This window comes from Thamnophis elegans, chromosome 14 (assembly GCF_009769535.1).
Source record: "Thamnophis elegans isolate rThaEle1 chromosome 14, rThaEle1.pri, whole genome shotgun sequence".
In the NCBI taxonomy this organism is placed as follows: domain Eukaryota; kingdom Metazoa; phylum Chordata; class Lepidosauria; order Squamata; family Colubridae; genus Thamnophis; species Thamnophis elegans.
The window spans coordinates 41,393,557-41,413,941 of NC_045554.1; the positions used below are offsets into that span (position 1 = coordinate 41,393,557).

The 20,385-nt window shown below is 42.9% G+C and overlaps 1 protein-coding gene across 1 annotated transcript in view; it reads right to left on the bottom strand.

Annotated features, from left to right (window-relative positions):
- The window catches only part of LOC116517946 (multidrug resistance-associated protein 9-like), a 72,556-nt gene that overhangs the window by 41,405 nt on the left and 10,766 nt on the right, over window positions 1-20,385 (bottom strand). The window contains exons 6-12 of the mRNA XM_032231139.1: window positions 19,891-20,038; window positions 19,506-19,654; window positions 18,050-18,157; window positions 15,118-15,390; window positions 13,110-13,181; window positions 9,269-9,393; window positions 1,350-1,422 (exon numbers count right to left, since the gene is read on the bottom strand). Coding sequence (XP_032087030.1) covers window positions 1,350-1,422; window positions 9,269-9,393; window positions 13,110-13,181; window positions 15,118-15,390; window positions 18,050-18,157; window positions 19,506-19,654; window positions 19,891-20,038 — 948 coding nt within the window. The remainder of the gene's footprint in view (window positions 1-1,349; window positions 1,423-9,268; window positions 9,394-13,109; window positions 13,182-15,117; window positions 15,391-18,049; window positions 18,158-19,505; window positions 19,655-19,890; window positions 20,039-20,385) is intronic.

Here is a 20,385-nt window from a genome sequence, read left to right on the forward strand (position 1 = left end):
TCCCACAACAAGCTGGACCCAATCCAGTGGTGGGTTTCAAAATGCTTTACTACCGGGTCTGTGGACGTGGCATGGCTTGGTGGGCGTGGCAGGGGAAGGATACTGCAAAATCCCCATTCCCTCCCCACTCCCGGGGGAAGGATGCTGTAAAATTTCCATTTCCACCCCACTCCTGGGGGGGGGGGGAGAATGCTGTAAAATCTCCATTTCCATCCCAGTCCTGGGGGAAGGATACTGCAAAATCTTCATTCCTTCCCCACTCCTGGGGGAAGGGATGCTGTAAAATCTCCATTTCCACCCCACTCCTGGGGGGGGGGGGAGAATGCTGTAAAATCTCCATTTCCATGCCAGTCCTGGGGGAAGGAAACTGCAAAATCTCCATTCCTTCCTCACTCCTGGGGGAAGGATGCTGCAAAATCTCCATTCCCTCCCCGCTCCTGGGGGAAGGGATGCTGTAAAATCTCCATTTCCACCCCACTCCTGGGGGAAGGATACTGCAAAATCTCCATTTCCACCCGACTCCAGGGCAAGGATACTGTAAAATCCCTATTCACCCCACCCCACTAACCTGCTTTCCAGCTCCGTTCTCCTGTGCAGGGCAACAGAAGAAGACCCAGCCGATCAGCTGGGACTCGGGAGGCAGCGAATAGATGCAGGCGGGGCCAGACAGAGGTGGACTTGCCGGTTCTCCAAACTACTCAAAATTCCCACTACCAGTTTGCCAGAACCGGTAAAGAACTGGCTGAATGCCACATCTGATCCAATCCCAGTTTACATTAGCCTCTTTGAAGCCCGGGGTGCATTAGCCATGCTTTGTGGCTTACTACCTTGTGCACAATTTTGGTTTATTCAACAAGCCACAACTAAGCCAATATGTTCTGAAAGTCAGCCTATATTTGTAGCAGCCCTGAAATCAGAATCATGTCACCCCCTAAATTTTCTTTACAAAATATAGGAAACCCATTTGTATCACTGTTTCACAAATCTGATGTAATACCTGAAGATGCTTAACATGAATTAACATTGGAATTTTGTACCCTTCATCCTAGGAAGACTATCTAAGGTTAGATTGGTCAATGGGCTTTAGGCCCAGTGATGCATTCTTTCTTTCTTGTAAATGCAAATATAATGCTGTCATCCATTAACCAATTGACCAAGAAACTCAGTAGGTGATTTGAGGTCAATCATTCTCCATCCAGCGTACCTCACTGAGTTATCACATGCATAAAATCAGAGGAGAGCTCCGAATATGTTGCCATGGGGTGATATACCAGTGCACAAAATAAGCAACCGTCAGCTGGCGGTTTAATTTAGCATCCTTAAATTAAATAAAACCACATTATACTTACTTCAGTCATATCTCCGTAGGATAAACGCTCCAGGTCTGTCTTGAGATTGCAAATGTTGATGATATGGTTGTACCTAAAATATTAAAAACCGAACTGAACTGCTAGCAATGAATCTCAGCAAATTTCTTTCCCTTCTGTAAATGAGGCTGGTAACAATATTGTGATTATTATTGAGTCTTGTCACCTGCACCTCTATAACTGCCTGGTTTGGCTCTGTAATCCAACAAGATAGACAGAGACTTCAACAGATAATTAGAACTGCAAAAAAGAAACAATTGCTACCAACCTGCCTTCCATCAAAGATCTGTATACTGCACGAGTCAAAAAGAGGGCTGTGAAAATAATTACAGACCCCTCGCATCCTGGACATAAATTGTTTAAACTCCTACCTTCAAAATGACGCTATAGGGCACTGCACACCAGAACACTAGACACAAGAACAGTTCCCCCCCCCCAATGCCATCACTCTGCTAAATAACTAATTCCCACAATGCTGTCAAATTATTTACTAACACTGTATTACTATTTTTTTTATTTCTTTTTTTTAAATTTTATTTTATACACATAAGCACATCAACAGAACACATAAACACATTAACAAAAATAACCACATAACTTAAAAACAACATAGGAACAATAAGTTCCATCGTATATCATACCGCAGTTCCGAATTGGTTTCTTTGCAGTTAGTGTTTTCCCTTCTATACATTTCTATCTTGCGTTCATAATCCCCTTATTCGTTATCCATTTTTATGTACAATTCTTTATTTATTTATACTTAGCTACTTATGATCAAGTATTATTTACCTATATTGTGCTTTATATTTTTACTGTCATTTATTCTCTTACATACAGTTAAAGGTATACATTCACATAGTTATTCTTTTTCTTTGCCATTCTTATATTATTATTATTATTCCATTTAAAAGGATATAAGGTTTAATTTGGAATGTATTGTTTACCATCCTTCACACCTGCTATGACACTGTATTACTATTCTTCTTCTCTTCCTTCCTATTAACTATCTCTTCCCACTTGTGACTATAACCATGTTGCTTGTATCTTTAAAATTTATATTGTTTTATTTATTTCCTAGTATAATTTGATTGCTATTAGTAACCTATGACTATCACTAATGTTGTATCTTATGATTCTTGATGAATGTATTCTATTTTGTTTTTCTTTATGTACACTGAGAGCATCTGCACTAAAGACAAATTCCTTGTGTGTCCAATCACACTTGGCCAATAAAGAATTCTATCTATCTATCATTATTATTGGAGAAGACTCCTTCAATGTGGAGTAATGTCAGTTCTCCAGTCTTGGCTCAGTCTCAGCAGCCAGACCAGACAGTAAACATGACCGAATAGCCTAATTTAATTTTATTGTAAAGCTGCATTAATAGAACCTTGCAGGTTTGAAAGTACAATTTTCCCACCATCAACTTTGCAGCCTGATTCAGAGGCACCCGGCTGCTCAACTGCTTTGAAATTCATCAAATTTGGTATTCAAAGCAAATTTCTGCTACCGGTTCTCCGAACTACTCGAAATTTCTGCTACCGGTTCTCCGAACTACTCAAAATTTCTGCTGCCGGTTCTCCGGACTACTCAAAATTTCTGCTGCCAGTTCTCCGAACTACTCAAAATTTCCGCTATCGGTTCTCCGAACTACTCAAAATTTCTGCTACCGGTTCTCCAAACTACTCAAAATTTCTGCTGCCGGTTCTCCGAACTACTCAAAATTTCCGCTACCGGTTCTCCGAACTACTCAAAATTTCTGCTACAGGTTCTCTGAACTACTCAAAATTTCTGCTGCCGGTTCTCCGAACTACTCAAAATTTCCGCTATCGGTTCTCCGAACTACCCAAAATTTTTGCTACCGGTTCTCTGAACTACTCAAAATTTCTGCTATTGGTTCTCCGAACTACTCAAAATTTCTGCTACCGGTTCTCCGAACTACTCAAAATTTCTGCTGCCGGTTCTCCGAACTACTCAAAATTTCTGCTGCCGGTTCTCCGAACTACTCAAAATTTCCGCTATCGGTTCTCCGAACTACCCAAAATTTTTGCTACCGGTTCTCTGAACTACTCAAAATTTCCGCTATTGGTTCTCCGAACTACTCAAAATTTCTGCTGCCGGTTCTCCGAACTACTCAAAATTTCTGCTGCCGGTTCTCCGAACTACTCAAAATTTCCGCTATCGGTTCTCCGAACTACCCAAAATTTTTGCTACCGGTTCTGTGAACTACTCAAAATTTCCGTTATCGGTTCTCCGAACTACTCAAAATTTCTGCTACCGGTTCTCCAAACTACTCAAAATTTCTGCTGCCGGTTCTCCGAACTACTCAAAATTTCCGCTACCGGTTCTCCGAACTACTCAAAATTTCTGCTACAGGTTCTCTGAACTACTCAAAATTTCTGCTGCCGGTTCTCCGAACTACTCAAAATTTCCGCTATCGGTTCTCCGAACTACCCAAAATTTTTGCTACCGGTTCTCTGAACTACTCAAAATTTCTGCTATTGGTTCTCCGAACTACTCAAAATTTCTGCTACCGGTTCTCCGAACTACTCAAAATTTCTGCTGCCGGTTCTCCGAACTACTCAAAATTTCTGCTGCCGGTTCTCCGAACTACTCAAAATTTCCGCTATCGGTTCTCCGAACTACCCAAAATTTTTGCTACCGGTTCTCTGAACTACTCAAAATTTCCGCTATTGGTTCTCCGAACTACTCAAAATTTCTGCTGCCGGTTCTCCGAACTACTCAAAATTTCTGCTGCCGGTTCTCCGAACTACTCAAAATTTCCGCTATCGGTTCTCCGAACTACCCAAAATTTTTGCTACCGGTTCTCTGAACTACTCAAAATTTCCGTTATCGGTTCTCCGAACTACTCAAAATTTCTGCTACCGGTTCTCCAAACTACTCAAAATTTCTGCTGCCGGTTCTCCGAACTACTCAAAATTTCCGCTACCGGTTCTCCGAACTACTCAAAATTTCTGCTACAGGTTCTCTGAACTACTCAAAATTTCTGCTGCCGGTTCTCCGAACTACTCAAAATTTCCGCTATCGGTTCTCCGAACTACCCAAAATTTTTGCTACCGGTTCTCTGAACTACTCAAAATTTCCGTTATCAGTTCTCCGAACTACTCAAAATTTCTGCTACCGGTTCTCCAAACTACTCAAAATTTCTGCTGCCGGTTCTCCGAACTACTCAAAATTTCCGCTACCGGTTCTCCGAACTACTCAAAATTTCTGCTGCCGGTTCTCCGAACTACTCAAAATTTCTGCTGCCGGTTCTCCGAACTACTCAAAATTTCTGCTGCCGGTTCTCCGAACTACTCAAAATTTCCGCTATCGGTTCTCCGAACTACCCAAAATTTTTGCTACCGGTTCTCTGAACTACTCAAAATTTCTGCTATTGGTTCTCCGAACTACCCAAAATTTTTGCTACCGGTTCTCTGAACTACTCAAAATTTCCGCTATTGGTTCTCCAGAATCTGTCAGAACCTGCTGGATTTCACCCCTGCTTTCTACCCTTTTGCAGCTGAAACAAAAGGTGCTAGTTAGTCATGTGATAACTCATGCCTTGGGCACATCTTCTTGCAGTCTTATCTTCTGTGGTCATTTTGTGTATTTTTGTCTAATTTTCTCATCACTACAAGTAAACTAAAGTTTTAATTGTATCTAATCTATGTATTTATTAATTTCTAGGTTTATTTCTCATGTAAAGTAATTATATCAGTATGTAGGGTCTCCTGCTTGGATGGGGGGTTGGACTAGATGACCTACAGGCTCTGTTATTCTATTATATACAACCCTATCTTTTTATGTGTTGCCTTTAAAAATGTGTATTTGGATTGGGGACACATTACATCTCTTTACATTATTCCTTGTGGCAAAATTGTGTTTAGTACTCATCATTTTTGATACTCATCGTGCCTCCCAGAACTAATTAACGATGAGTACTGAGGTATACTTAGCATTAAGAGCCAAGGTGGCGCAGTGGTTAGAGTGCAGTACTGCAGGCTACTTTAGCTGACTGCTAGTTCGGCAGTTCGGCGGTTCAAATCTCACTGGCTCAGGGTTGACTCAGCCTTCCATCCTGGTGGGTAAAATGAGGACCCGGATTGTTGTTGGGGGCAATATGCTGACTCTGTAAACCGCTTAAAGAGGGCTGAAAGCCCTATGAAGCTGTATATAAGTCTAACTGCTATTGCTATTGCTATTAAGGATCCCTCGTAAAACTCCTGTTCCACCCATTATGCAACTGTGGGCTGTGTTTTCTCTTATCTGGCTCTTCCCTAGACAGCATCTCTTCACATTTTTTCCCAAGGTTTAGAGAGAGCTCTTACAAGAACCAGCTGAGATGACTCGAGCAAAGAAGGCAGTCAAATAACTGGGACCTTATCAATTATTTTACCCTTAGATATTGTGTGCAATATTTGAACTGAAAGTTGCTTTTCTATTTCATATCATTTCAGCAAAGCTTAATGCTTCCCTGCAGCATCTAATGGCTCGTGACATGCTGGTAATATTCCCCGGAGCCATTTTGATGATGTGTTAAAATGAGCTCTTGGGAGTTGTGTTGGCTTGTTTGTTTATTCTCGCTAAGCTGGAATAGACTTTTCTCTTCTTTTTTCTCCTTTTTTTCCCTTTTTGATCCACTCCAATATAATTTGAGTAAACGACAGAAGCGATATTTAGCAACTGTTTACTCTCACAGCTGAGTACACTGGTCGGGTATAATAATATTTAGAAAACTAATAAGAAAGAACAGCTTCCTTGGTTTCATTAAAAGCAAAGGATTTTCTGGGGAATACATAAACTGTTTAAAAATGAAAAGCTAAGACATGTCTTATCTTGATTATTCTAATGCAGGTTGTTCAGCTGAGGTCCTTGATCTGCCTGTGGCCCTCAGAATCCTTGGGTGAACCTTCTAAAATGGCCAACCAAGTTGTAATTTTGGTCTTGACACATTTAAAAAGAACATTAAATATGTGGGAAGTATTAAGGTTAACTGTACTTAATTACCTCACTCTTACCAAAAATTTCAAGTACATTTCAATTAAACCCATTTAAATTATTTTGTCTTGTTAGCACCTCTTTCTTAAAAAATAACATCAGGCACAAGGAACCAGATCCACGCATGTAGAGTTCAAGCTAACTACTTTATTACATCCTGCCTGTTATACAGGAATCTCCCTAGATTGCTTGCTTTCTCTTGGGAACAAGTAGATAAGTTCTTTTGAGCTAATCCCCTGCTTGAGTTTCCCACCCTGGCTGGGGGTTTCCTAACAAATACAACTTCTGTCATGCTAATAGCAATAGCACTTACACTTATATAGTATAGTCTTTATTGTCATTGTACAAAATAAATACAACGAAATTGGTTATACCACTTCACAATACTTTGCAGCCCTCTCTAAGCAGTTTACAGAGTCAGCCTATTGCCACCAACAATCTGGGTCCTTATTTTGCCAACCTCGGAAGGATGGAAGGAAGGCTGAGCTAACCTTGAGCCAATCAGGATCAAACTGCTGGCTGTGGGCAGAGCCTGCAGTACTGCATTTTAACTATTGTGCCAACAAGGAAGGAAGGAAGGAAGGAAGGAAGGAAGGAAGGGCGATAGCACTTAGACTTATATACTGCTTTACAGTGCTTCACGACCCTCTCTAAGTGGTTTACAGAGTCAGCCTATTGCCCCCAACAATTTGGGTCCTCATTTTGTCCACCTCAAAAGGATGGAAGGAAGGCTGAGTCAACCTGGAGCCAATCAGGACCTAACTGCTGGCTGTGGGCAGAGTCTGCAATACTGCATTCTAACCATTGTACCAGGAAGGAAGGAAGGAAGGAAGGAAGGAAGGAAGGGCAATCGCACTTAGACTTATATATCCCTTCACAGTGTTTTACAGCCCTCTCTAAGTGGTTTACAGAATCAGCCTATTGCCTCCAACAATCCCGAGGTGGTTTTACCCACCTCGGAAGGATGGAAGGTTGAGTCGACCTTGAGTCAGTGAGACTTAAACTGCTGAACTGCAGTCAGCCGGCAGTCAGCAGAAGTAGCCTGCAGTACTGCATTCTAACTACTGCGACACCACGACTTACATGTAATCAAAGATTAAAGCTCAAAAAAGCTATACTTTTGAGAGCTTGCAGAACAAAGACCCAGCAACTTTTTTTTCTTGATATGGGGCCTTTCAAAGAGGGTAGTCCTTTCATGTGTCTAGAAGAGTGCAGTCCTAGGAACAGTTGACCCTGCGCAGAACCCTTCCAGATTCCTGGTAGAGAGCCCAAGATTGAGGGATATGTTCTTCACTTCTCCTCAACATGCTTGTTTTAGAGTGCCTGGATCTCATGCAAACATGAGACTAACCCTTATGTTGCTTGCATGAAGCTACAATATCAGCTTGGAAGCTCTCCAGTCAGATCATCCATGACTGTTTGGGTTGGTTCACAGTAGATCCTTCCAGCCCTTCCAGGAGATGAAGCAGCTGAACTAGGACCTTCTAGATGTTGCTACAGGGGTGTCAAATTTGACATCATGGTTGGGTTTGACCCCAGGGGGCCAGGGGAACATGGCCGGAGGAGTGTGAGTAGCCATGGTGAGCATAGCCATGATGGAGCTCTCTGCCAGTGTAAAGTCCGTGCGCCATTTTCACTGGCAGAGGGATGCAGGTGGCTGTCATGGCAAAGAACAGAGTCTGGGCAGGCTGTATGCCTCTCCACCTGAGCTCTGTTTTCATTTGCAGAGGGCTGCAGGAGGCTGATGTGGTTGAAAACGGAGCTCAGGCTGGCCACACCCACCTTCCCAAGTTCCGTTTTTGCTGACAGGGACACCGCAGGCCGGTCATTCACTGTTTCCAGGGCGGCCACCTGGGTGGGCCAAATCTAAGTATTCTGCAGGCTGGATCTGGCCCACAGGCCTTGAGTTTGACACCCCTACTATAGGCGTTTCAAAGGATCAGACTACAAATAGAGAAGGCCCAATGCAAATGGCTCTTTGTCCTCAAATGAACTTCTTCAAACATTCAGGCCAACTTCTGAAGCCTCACATCAGTTCCCATCGCTCACGCAGGTAGGATGGCTCAGAAAGACGGGTTTGTGATGCATTGCCTGCAGAAGTCCTCTGGCAATTTTAGAATCTGAGAACCTTTAAGGAGCTGACATTTTATGCCGCCATTTCATCTCCAATCGAGCAGTTATGTTTTGGTTTAATGTGCTTTTTAAAAAAAAAAAAAATCTGACTTGCAGTTTTAAGCATTTCATTTTGTTACTTCCTTTTTCTGTCCCTGGGGCATTTCTTATAAATGTGGCGAGAGAAATAAGTGGCTGTTTCCATAAATACGCCTGATAACAGTTATTTAACAGTGCAACATCCTAGCATTTAATTGAATACAAGGCTTGCCTTTTCCTTTATATAGCTAAGAATAAAAGGATTAAAGACTGAATTCCTTAAAAAAAACAAACAGAGCCAAAGATCAGCAAAGAGAGTGTGATAATTCTGAACGAGGGAGCAGCCTCCCCACGAACGCGCTAATCTTAACCTTTTTTATTACTTAAATTTGTAGTTACTTTTGGGGGTACAATGGCTCAGCAGTTAAAGATGTTGAGCTTGTTAGCTAAGAAAGCAGACAGCCCAGGTTCAAGACCCGAGCTCCATGCAATGGGGTGAGCTCCCATCCTCATCCCAGCTCCTGCCCACCTAGCAGTTCAAAATCATGCAAACGTGGGTAGATAAATAGGTACCACTTTGGCGGGAAGGTAACAATTCTGTGCGCTTTCAGCGTAGAATCATGCTGGCCACATGACCACAGAAATGTCTTTGGACAATCCTGGCTCCCTCGGTTAAGAAAAAGAAGATGAGCAGTGCTAGGCTCGGACATGACTGGACAGGGGAAATCTTTACCATTTTTTATAGTTACCTTTGTTCATCGTAGTCTTCTCCAAACAGGATGTTATCCCTCACATTTCCATAAAATATCCATGCTTGCTGGGACACATATGCCAAAGTGCCATTTACAACGACATTCCCATGATACAGATACATCTGAAGTGGACAGAAGCAGTGGTGGGATTCAACCGTAGTTATAAGGATTGGCTGGCCACGCCCACCCTTCCCCTCCCAGGAGTTTCTATGCGGCCCATTTTGGATGCCAGGTAAGTGCATGGCCCACACAGAGGCTCCGGGAAGGTGAAAAACAGGCCTCACAGAAGTTCCAGAAAGGCCTCCGGAGCCCGGAGAAGGCAATTTTCGCCCTCCTGTAGGCTCAAAGAAAGTTTCCAGAGCCTAGGGAGGGTGAAAATACCTCCCCTCCCCTATGGCGTCTGGGATACAACTTTTATGTAAAATAGAAGAGTACGGTAGGATAGCGGGGCTACGTATAAACAAAGAGAAGACAAAACTGTTAATTAAAAATATGACTCTGAACCAGAAAAGGGAAGTACAAAGCCTGTTAGGGATCAACATGGCCCACAAAGTACAATATTTGGGAATTTGGCTGACGGAGAGATGTTCCTCTATCAAGGTAGATAACTATATGAAATTGCTACAACAAGTATCCAAAGATATGACTAATTGGAGTAGCAAACAATTGTCTCTGATGGGCAGGATCGTGACAGTCAAGACATATGTATTACCAAAATTTTTGTTTTTGTTTCAAACGGCACCAACTAAATTGGACAAAAATTTTTTTAAATCCTTGGAGACAATAGTGACACAGTTTATATGGCAAGGCAAGAAAGCACGAATCAAAGCCCAAACTTTACAAAAACACAGAGAACTGGGAGGCTTCGGAGTACCCAACTGGGAAGCATACTATAACGCAGCAATCATGACATGGGTGAAAGATTGGGTGACGTTGAATAGAAGGCGCCTATTGGCTATAGAGGGACATGACCTCCCCCAGGGATGGCATGCCTCCCTCTGGCAAGAAAGAGACACCCCCCATAGGTACTTCATGGGACATTATATTCGGAAGATTTTGATGGGGGTCTGGGAAAAAATGAGGAAAAAATATTATCTTAGAGTTCCGTGTTGGTTGGCACCATTAGAGGCCTTAACGCATCCGAGTTTATTTAATTGGACAAGAAACATAACATATAAAGATATCATGACAGAAGAGGGCAACATAAAAACAAAGATGGAATTAGAGCAACAGGGCAGGAATTTGGAATGGTGGGAATATTTACAGGTTAGAAACAGGTTTAAAAGTGATAAGGCACGTTTCGGGATCTACCCAAACCCTCAGGGGCTAGATAAGATCTTGTTTGGTGGAGAAAAAAAAATGTTATCGAAGATCTACCAATTTTTGACCTGCCAAGATACTAGTGAAGAGATGGACAAAAGCCTTCTAACAGTATGGGAGAGAAACCTAGGTTATGAAATTGAAATGGGCAAATGGTGGGATCTATGGAGTAAGACCATTAAACTTACAACATCTACTGCATTCAAAGAAAACATATACAAGATGGTTTATAGGTGGCACTTCCCCCCAACGAGGTTAGCTAAGATGTTTCCTGGGTTATCTCCATTGTGTTGGAAATGTGGAAGAAAGGATGGCACATTCTACCATATTTGGTGGTCCTGTACTGAGGCCACGAAATATTGGAAAAGGATTAAAAAATGGTTAAAGAGGTTACCGGGGCAAACATTGAATGGAGACCTGAGAACCTGTTACTAAGCATCAAACCAGATAACATAAGCAGTTCAATATGGCATTTGAGCCTGCATATAATTGTGGCCGCAAGAATAACCTATGCACAATTTTGGAAATCCACCACTATACCGCCGGAAGATGCTTTAATTAAAAAGATCTACGAATGTGCAGAAATGGACAGAATGACGGGTTGGCTGAGGGACAAAGGAGAAACAGAACATTATCTTAGCTGGAACCTATGGTATATGTGGGCGACTAGGAGAACAGCAGGGACTTAAAATGGGGAAAGTTAACATAGGTACCGTAATAGATCCCTGAATCTTGCAATGAGAAGATGTGGCTTAGAGACCTAATAATGAGGAAAGAAAGAAAAAATTGGGCTGTGAATGACTGTCACCGTGGGGGGGGGAGGGGGGGGTTGTATGTTTAAAACGGCATTTGTATCTGTATGTTTTACTTTATATTGTTATGTATGATTTGTCTTGCTTATGCCGTTGTATTTATGTCGCTGTATTGTTTTTTCTGTTTTTTAAAGGTAATAATGTTTAATAAAAATTATATTTAAAAAAAAAGAAAAGAAAATACCTCCCCTCACTGTGGTGCAGCAGGCCTAGTAGGCAACGCCCACCACACCCACACCCACCCAGCAACCTGGCAGAGAACCGATTGCCAAAATTTTTTGAAAGCCACCCCTGGACAGACGGAATGGTTTGATGTCAAACCTGCTACCATGGGATTCTCAGTTATCTGTAAATCCAGGTATCACAAAGGGGAGAGAAAATTCTGCATACCAACACCAGCCCTCTCATCAGGGCCAAATAAGGCATCAGTTCTATTCTCCAAATTTAGATCTTATGCAATGTAGTGGAAATGATTATTTCCTTGGCTCTTGTTGCAATTTTGAAATTATGAGTGAGGAAAGATTTTACTGTGTCTCGTACACCAAGAATTATCGGATAGATTGAATTTTCTGCATCTTGATTTAATTTGTGCGATGCAATCCCTTCCACAGTTTGCAGCATATTTAATTCTACAAACTTTCCTACATCTTCTCAAGGAAGCTTGTGGAACCTGATGTTTGGAAATACTGTCTGATCAGGGCCTCTTACAATTATACACAAACTGAAAATTGACTATCCATCGAATTAGCTATTTTTAGAAATAGTTCAAGACTCCCTCCTGGACATTTTAATGCAATTTGTATACAGATTTGGAGAGCAAATGCATGATTTTTTTTTTAGATCTGCTTTCTCCATTTTAAGCAAACAGTAAAAAAAACCTGCAACCAGCTTCATAATGTTGGTACGCATTAACCATAAGAGCTGAGAAGGTCAGTGTATTAGCAGAATGATGTATCCGTTCGTGCACTATAGGCCTACCTTTGGCTTCCACAGAACCAGGGGTGGGTTCCTGCCAGTTCTAACCTCTTCTATAGAAGAGGTTCCACAAATCTACAGTGCCATTTAGAACCGGTTCCAGCTCCCTACCCCCGCCCATCCGCACATCATCAAGATGAAGAGCGAGAGGAGGAATTCTGGGAGTTGAAGTCCACAAGTCTTAAAGCTGTCAAGTTTGAACACCCCTGGGGTTTTTTTTCCTAAAGGGTTAGGGGTGCAAAGGTCTTGTAACTTGACAGCTTTAAGACTTGCACACTTCAATGTCAGAGTTCCTGAGTCAACATGACTGGAGGAGGAATTCTGGGAGTTGAAGTCCACAAGTCTTAAAGCTGTCAAGTTTGAACACCCCTGGGTTTTTTTTTCTAAAGGGTTAGGGGTGCAAGGGTCTTGTAACTTGACAGCCTTAAGACTTGTGTGCTTCAAATGCCAGAGTTTCTAAGCCAACATTTTGGTTGCTAAACAAGAGCGTTGTTAAGTGAGTTTCTCCACATTTTACAAGTTGGCCACGGCCACCTGGTCACATGCCCAGCAAACCACTCCCACAAAGCAGGCCACACCTACAGAAGAAGTTCTAAAATTTTTTGAAACCCACCACTGCACAGAACACTGGTTTTGACTTGATTAGCATAGCATAGTCAGGGGGAAAAGCCAAGTTAATTGTGACATATTACATTAGAGCTGAACTGAGAACAATGTAGGCATTTACGTACCTGCCCTAATACGGCTTTAAGGATTGAGGTCTTCCCACTTCCAACATTGCCACTAATACCCAAAACTTTGCCCTGGGAAGGGAAAAAAATTGAATATAATTTACAGTCAGCAGTAGAATTAGACTATTTTAAAATTAGAATTAGAATTCTTTATTTGGCCAAGTGTGATTAGACAAACAAGGAATGTGTCTCCGGTGCAGAAGTACCAGAGAAAATGCAAAACAATGTTCATGCAAAACAACAGGGTAATAATAATCATAATAATGATATCTGGTAGTAGAGAAAGTGGGAAGGATAATAATAATATTACAGACATACAACAAGGGTAAATAGACCTACGACAGTACTTTGGGAATTAGGTGTTCAGCAGCGTGATGCCATGAGGGAAAAAAACTATCTAGGTGGCGCAGTGGTTAGAGTGCAATACTGCAGGCTACTTCTGCTGACTGCCGGCTGACTGCAATTTGGCAGTTCGAATCTCACCAGGCTCAAGGTTGACTCGGCCTTCCATCCTTCCGAGGTCACTCAAATGGGGACCCAGATTGTTGAGGGCAATAGCAATAGCAGTTAGACTTATATACCGCTTCATAGGGCTTTCAGCCCTCTCTAAGCAGTTTACAGAGTCAGCATATTGCCCCCAACAACAATCCGGGTCCTCATTTTACCCACCTCGGAAGGATGGAAGGCTGAGTCAACCCTGAGCCGGTGAGATTTGAACAGCCGAACTGCTGAACTTCAGTCAGCTGAAGTAGCCTGCAGTGCTGCATTTAACCACTGTGCCACCTCGGCTCAATACACTGACTCTGTAAACTGCTTAGAGAGGGCTGTAAAGCATTGTAAAGTGGTATATAAGTCTAAGTGCTATTCTATTGTGTTTCGTTGTTTTGGCATGCAATGCCCTGTAGTGAAGGGAGAAGTCTTGGAATAATTTATGTCCAGGATGTGAGGAGTCTGTAGACATTTTCTCAGCCCCACTTTTGACCCACACAATACACAGGCAAGCTATATTACGGCAGTAAGGGATCTTCCCCATCAATCCGGAGGTTGTTTATATCTGTTCTGACCTAGGCTTCCTGAGACAGTAAAAAGCACACGCTTAGTCCCAAAAACCCTTTTTTTATTTCAACAGCTGTGAATTATATTCATTCACAGCCCGTAATGAGTCACAAATAGTTTGTAAAGAGTCCGGGAGAAGTCTGCCAAAGTCTTTCGAGGTAAGACTGATAAGCACCCACCTTTATCTCCCTTGAAACTCTGCCAAAGACCTAATTGCCAATTAGCCAAATGGAGCACAGAGCCAAAACGGAGCTTCAGAATTTTAACCAACCAGAATGAACAAAGTTGCTTCCTGCAAAGGCTCATGTCCCGTTTGCTCCTCTTTTATGTTTTATGGGAGGGGCCAATCATCTCCAAGCCTTACTCCCAAGTCGCCCCTTTTGTCTTAACTGTTCTTGCCTTCTGGCAGCTCCACGCGTGCACGCACTAGGAACAGGGGGACATCAGTGAGTCTCTTCCTCACTGATGTCCGACTCTGGAGGCTCCGGAGGCAGCACATAACTCCCAGATGGCCCTGGCCCCTTTTCTGCCTTCGACACAGAGCCCTCATCCGATCCTTCCCCAGATTTCCAGGACTGGCCCATGTTGAGGAGCCGAGGTGGTGCAGTGGTTAAGATGCAGTACTGCAGGCAACTTCAGCTGACTGTTATCTGCAGTTCAGCAGTTCTAATCTCACCGGCTCAAGGTTGACTCAGCCTTCCATCCTTCCGAGGTGGGTGAAATGAGGACCCAGACTGCGGGGGCGATATGCTGACTCTATAAACTGCTTAGAGAGGGCTGAAAGCCCTATGAAGCGGTATATAAGTCTAACTGCTATTGCTATTGCTATTCCTCCCCAACCTCCTCACTGTCTGACTCCGCTGCCAGCTCCGCAGGCCGAATCTTAACCTCTTAATGTAAATTATCACCAGGGTGAATTTGGTTTCAGATATTATTTTTCCCCTACACTTACTTTCTCTACTATGAAACTTATATTCCGCAGGACGAAGCTGCAGTCGATATCGCTCCCAACCATTGATATCCGCGAGTGAGAAATGACCGCATCTACCCTTGGAGGGTATTTGCAGACCCTTTTCCCATTCATAAGTCTTTCTTTCCCATTTTTCCTGTGGGGTTCACCAGAAGCACTTTCCCAAGATAAGGTGACGTCTTTCAGCATCACAGCGTTTCTGGAGTCTTGCAGGGTCGTCACATAGGCGGAAGGCGTTTTCATAGTGAGAATTTTCTACAAGAGGAGAAAAAAAAACCCATGATCTAAGACAGTGTTTCTCAACCTTGGCGACTTTAAGTCCTGTGGACTTCAACTCCCAGAATCCCCCAGCCAGCATAGCTGGCTGGGGAATTCTGGGAGTTGAAGTCCACAGGACGTAAAGTCGCCAAGGTTGAGAAACGCTGATCTAAGATATAGCAACAGCAACAGCCCTTAGACTTATATACAGCTTCCCATTGCCTTGCAGCCCTCTCTAAGCAGTTTAGAGAGACAGCCTATTGCCCCCAACAATCACTGTCCCAGAGGTGGGTTCCTACCAGTTCGCACCAGTTCGGTAGAACCGGTTCGTCCAATCTACCGAACCGGTTAGAAGAGGTTCCACCAGAAAGCAGGCCACACCAAAAAATTTTGAAACCCACCACTCACACACACACACACACACACACTCACACAGACAGAGAAAGAGAAAGAAAGGAAGAAATAAATAAAGAAAAAAGAAAGAAAAAGTGAGAGAGTGATGAAAGAAAAAAAGGAAAAAGGGACAGAGAGACAAAAGGAAGGAAAGAGAGAGAGAGAGAGAGAGAGAGAGAGAGAGAGAGAGAGAGAGAAAGAAGACACATGGCCGGCAAGCCACTCCCACCAGGTCACATGGCCGACAAGCCACTCCCACAAAGGAGGCCACACCCACAGAGTAGGTTCGAAAAATTTTTGAAACCCACCACTGCTCTGTCCCCATTTTATCCACCTTGAAAGGATGGAAGGCTGAGTCACATTTGTGTCGGTCTAGATCAAACTTCTGGCGGTGGGCAAAATCAGCCTGCAATACTGCATTGTAACGACTATGCCACTAAGTAAGTGAGTAAGTAAGTAAGCAAGCAAGCAAGCAAGCAAGCAAGCAAGCAAGCAAGCAAGCAAGCAAGGAAGGAAGGAAGGAAGGAAGGAAGGAAGGAAAGACTAGAAATAGCCCTTAGACTTATATATCAGTTCACAGTGTTTTATTGCCCTCTCTAAGTGGTTTACAAGTCAGCATATTGCCACTAACAATCTGGGTCCTCATTTTACTGACCTCGGAAGGGTGAGTCAACCTTGATTCAATAATAAATGCGAATATATTACTGACGGATAACGGAAACTTGCAAATCTTGTGCTTTATGTACATATATAGAGATTCTCAATCATCCAGGTCATGGTTGTCCCAAAGGTGCTTTTTCCAACTGGACTTTCTTATTTGTTTTTCTTTCAAAAGATTCCACTTTTCATCCAAGAAGCTTCTTCAGTTCTTCAGTCAAAAACTAAAGAAGCTCCTTGGATGAGAAGCCAAATGTTTACAAAGAAAAACCAAGAAAGTCTATTTGCCTTTTGGGGAAAAAAGCAGTGATGGGACTCTTGTGCTTTACCTTCCTTTTTATATATGTTATTTAATACATTTCGAGGTATCCATGTGGGAACATAAGAGTGAAAAAATAGTCTAAAATGCGAGGGGTTAAAATATTGTGGGAATTCTGAACAGAAACTAGTAAAGCCTGGATCATAACACCCCGGATTTAACTGTGGTTGAAAAAAAAGGAAGTGTAGATAATTGATGTGACAATAGAATAGGAGAACAAAGAATTGGAGACGATCAGAAAGTATCAAGTAGCAAGATAAGAAAACTGAAGTTGAGAGATTAAGGCATAAACTGGCTGTGGCAGATTAACAGCACACTGCGTGCCATACCCAAAAATCTTGGATGGCACTTAGAAAATCTGCACAATGCCAAATTTCCATACGGTCAATTTCAAAGGGGTGCTTGAATGCACGCATATACAACATCAATAATTTTGGACAATTCTAGATTTTTGGGAAGACCTCAATGCGTATGAAGGCCTTTGGAGAATAATTTGACTCCCTTAGTCCTTCTTTTCGCTAGTAAAGGTAAAGGTAAAGGTTTCCCTGCACATGCGTGCTAGTCATTTCTGACTCTAGGGATGGTGCAGAGGTGGGTTGCTTCTGGTTCAGCCCATATCAGACGAACCAGTAGTGGCGGCAGTGGGAGGCTCCGCCCATTCACCCAGACGCTTCTGAGCATGCGCAGAAGTGGAACACTTGGGCACGATCGAACTGGTAATTAAAAAAATGGAAACCCACCACTCGGATGGTGCTCATCTCCATTTCAAAGCCGAAGAGCCAGCACTGTCCGAAGACGTCTCCGTGGTCATGTGGCCGGCATGGCTAAATGCCGAAGCCGCAGGGAACGCTGTTACCTTCCCACCAAAGGTGGTTCCTATTTTTCTACTTGCATTTTTGCATGCTTTCGAACTGCTAGTTTGGCAGAAGCTAGAACAAGTAACACGAGCTCATTCTGTTACGCGGCGCTAGGGATTCGAACCGCCGAACTGCCGATCTTCTGATCGCCACTGAGCCACCACATCCCCTAGGCTAGATATATTCAGTTCCTGCAACTGTTCCTCATAAAGAACTGGCAGCTGGGATTTCACATTGCTCTGGGTATAATATAATTTCTCAATAATAGATTAAGGGGTGTTGACAGCAAAACAGATATGACATACTATAGCAATTTAATGTATTCTGTAACTAAACTAGAGTATTCTTTTTCTCTGTACTTGCTTAAATGTCCCAGAATATCTGTAATCATTTCCCCCCACCCCCACCCCCCAAAAGCACCTTTTTCTACCTTCAACCTTTTTAAGGCGATGCTGGCTTCTGCCAGGGCTTTCACTGAAAATGGCAAAATGGCAATTGAAAACCTCATGGTGTTAAACACTGAAATCACGTTGAAGGCCTGTAAAAGAGAAGGAAATGGAAGGATTCTTAATATCACATGGGAGGGGGATTCCTCCAAAAGGGCCAGACTTTCAGAGTTTCTTACTCCCAACCCCAAAGTTTTTGTTTCCTAATTTGGGGGTCTTAGAGTGACTCCAATTTGGTGGCGCTGAACCAGAGGTGGTATTCAGCAGGTTCTGCCCAGTTCTGGAGACTAGTCAGAATTCCTGTAGCGGAAATTTTGAGTAGTTCGGAGAACCCGTAAATACCACTTCTGACTGGCCCTGCCCCGTGTGTGTGTGTGTGTGTGTGTGTGTGTGTGTGTGATGTGTGTGTGTAATGTGTATGTGTGCGTGTGTAATGTGTGTGTGTGTGTGCGTGCGTGCGTGTGTATGGGCAGTTATTTCTCTCTCTGGGCACAACGACAATATACTTGCTGAATATAACTCCGCATTGGTGACAGGAAGGGCATCGGGCCAGTAAACACTCAGTCCATTCAGTTGCCCCGATTCCACTCCGCAGGGGTTTATGGGTTCATTAAAAGATGATGATGATATTGATATACACATACACACACCCAGAGACACACAGACACAGACAGACAGACAGACAGACAGACAGACACACACACACACACACACACACACACACACACACAGATCTTGGTGACCAAAACTGGATGCAGTATTCCAAGGGTGGCCTTACCAAGGCATTATACAAGGGCATAACTAACTACTTCACGTGATCCTGAGCTTATCCCTCTGTTAATGCAGCCTCCAACTGTTGATCTGTGATCGTCCTGCTTAGGGGTTGATAGCTACCATAAAAGACAATTATGAATTCTTTAAAACTAAGATATGTTAAGTATATTGATATGGAAGCATAAATACCATCAACATAGAATGGAGTTTGCTCAGAAGCTGAAATACACTAATGAGAGGAAGAGTGGGAAACAGAGGAGAGAAGAAAGATAGGAAGAGAGGGATAGGAGAGAGGGTAAGGGGGGAAGATGAGGAGGATAAGGAGGAGTGGAATGAAGAGAGAGGAGAAGGAGAAAGGAAGGGGAAGTAGAGTAGAAAAGGATGACGGAGGGAAGAAAGGAGGTAGGAGAGAGGTAGAAGAAAGAGGTGTATGGAGAGCAGAAGAGCTAATAATGGGTTTTTATCTTTCTGGGCGTTGATGGCAAGAGGAACTGATGTAATTACTACTTAATACAATAGGATATTGGCTATGTAATCGTATACATGTGATTATATGTTATGAAAATGGAAAATAAAAAAAAGTATATTTCAAAAGATTGTGAAAATAAATAAATAAATAAAAACTAAAAAAAAAAAGACAATTATGAAACAGGAGCATCCTCTTACAACAGCAGCTGTCAGTTCGCGCTTTAACAGGGTGTGGAAGGAAAACAGCATAACAATGGTTAGCGTGGAAACAACCGGGATAAGAGCCGAGTTCACGCTCTGGACGTATCCTGCCTTTTGCAGCGTTTTTCTTTCTGCTTCCCTGACGCCTGCAAAGGGGGGAAAACAAAAACCCCCACATCATCCTGTAACGGCGTGGAACAAAAAGGATAAACCGTACATCTTTTCTAGACCGTGGCCTATGGTTTTTGCAAAGTATACCCTGCACACCTTCAATTAAAGGTGAATCATAAATCGGGGGGCACGGAGGATCTGGTTAAATCATCCCACTGAAACACGAGCCAACCCCCGGGAGTCACCATCCCCCCCCCCACACTCCAGGTACCTGTGATAATTTTTGCAAAAGATTTTTCCCAGGCATACATTTTGATGAGCTTAATGCACGTCAGCACCTCGGTCATGATTCGCACGCGTTTGTCGGTCAGCAAAATAGAGCGTCTTCGTAAAACAGATGTTAATTTGCCCATCAACATCTGCAAGGAAAGTGAGCCAAAGATGAGCCACAGCCCAGAGGTCATTATAGAGCTGACAGCTAAACCCTTGGCTGAAAACTAAATAAATCTTCATAATTGTAGCTATCCCTTCTGTCACTAGAACTGATGGTGTCGCCTAGCTGGGTAATGAAACGTCTGCAAGGAAACAACAAAGCTCAGAGAGCATCAAGGACCCCCACAGTCATCCCTCCTCCTCCTCTCCACAAACCCCACTCCTTCTAGCACTGATGATGTTATATAGTTGGGTAATGAAACGTCTGCAAGAAAACAACCAAGCCCAGAGAACACCAAGTACTCCTCCATGTCAACCCTGAGCTACAATAGCA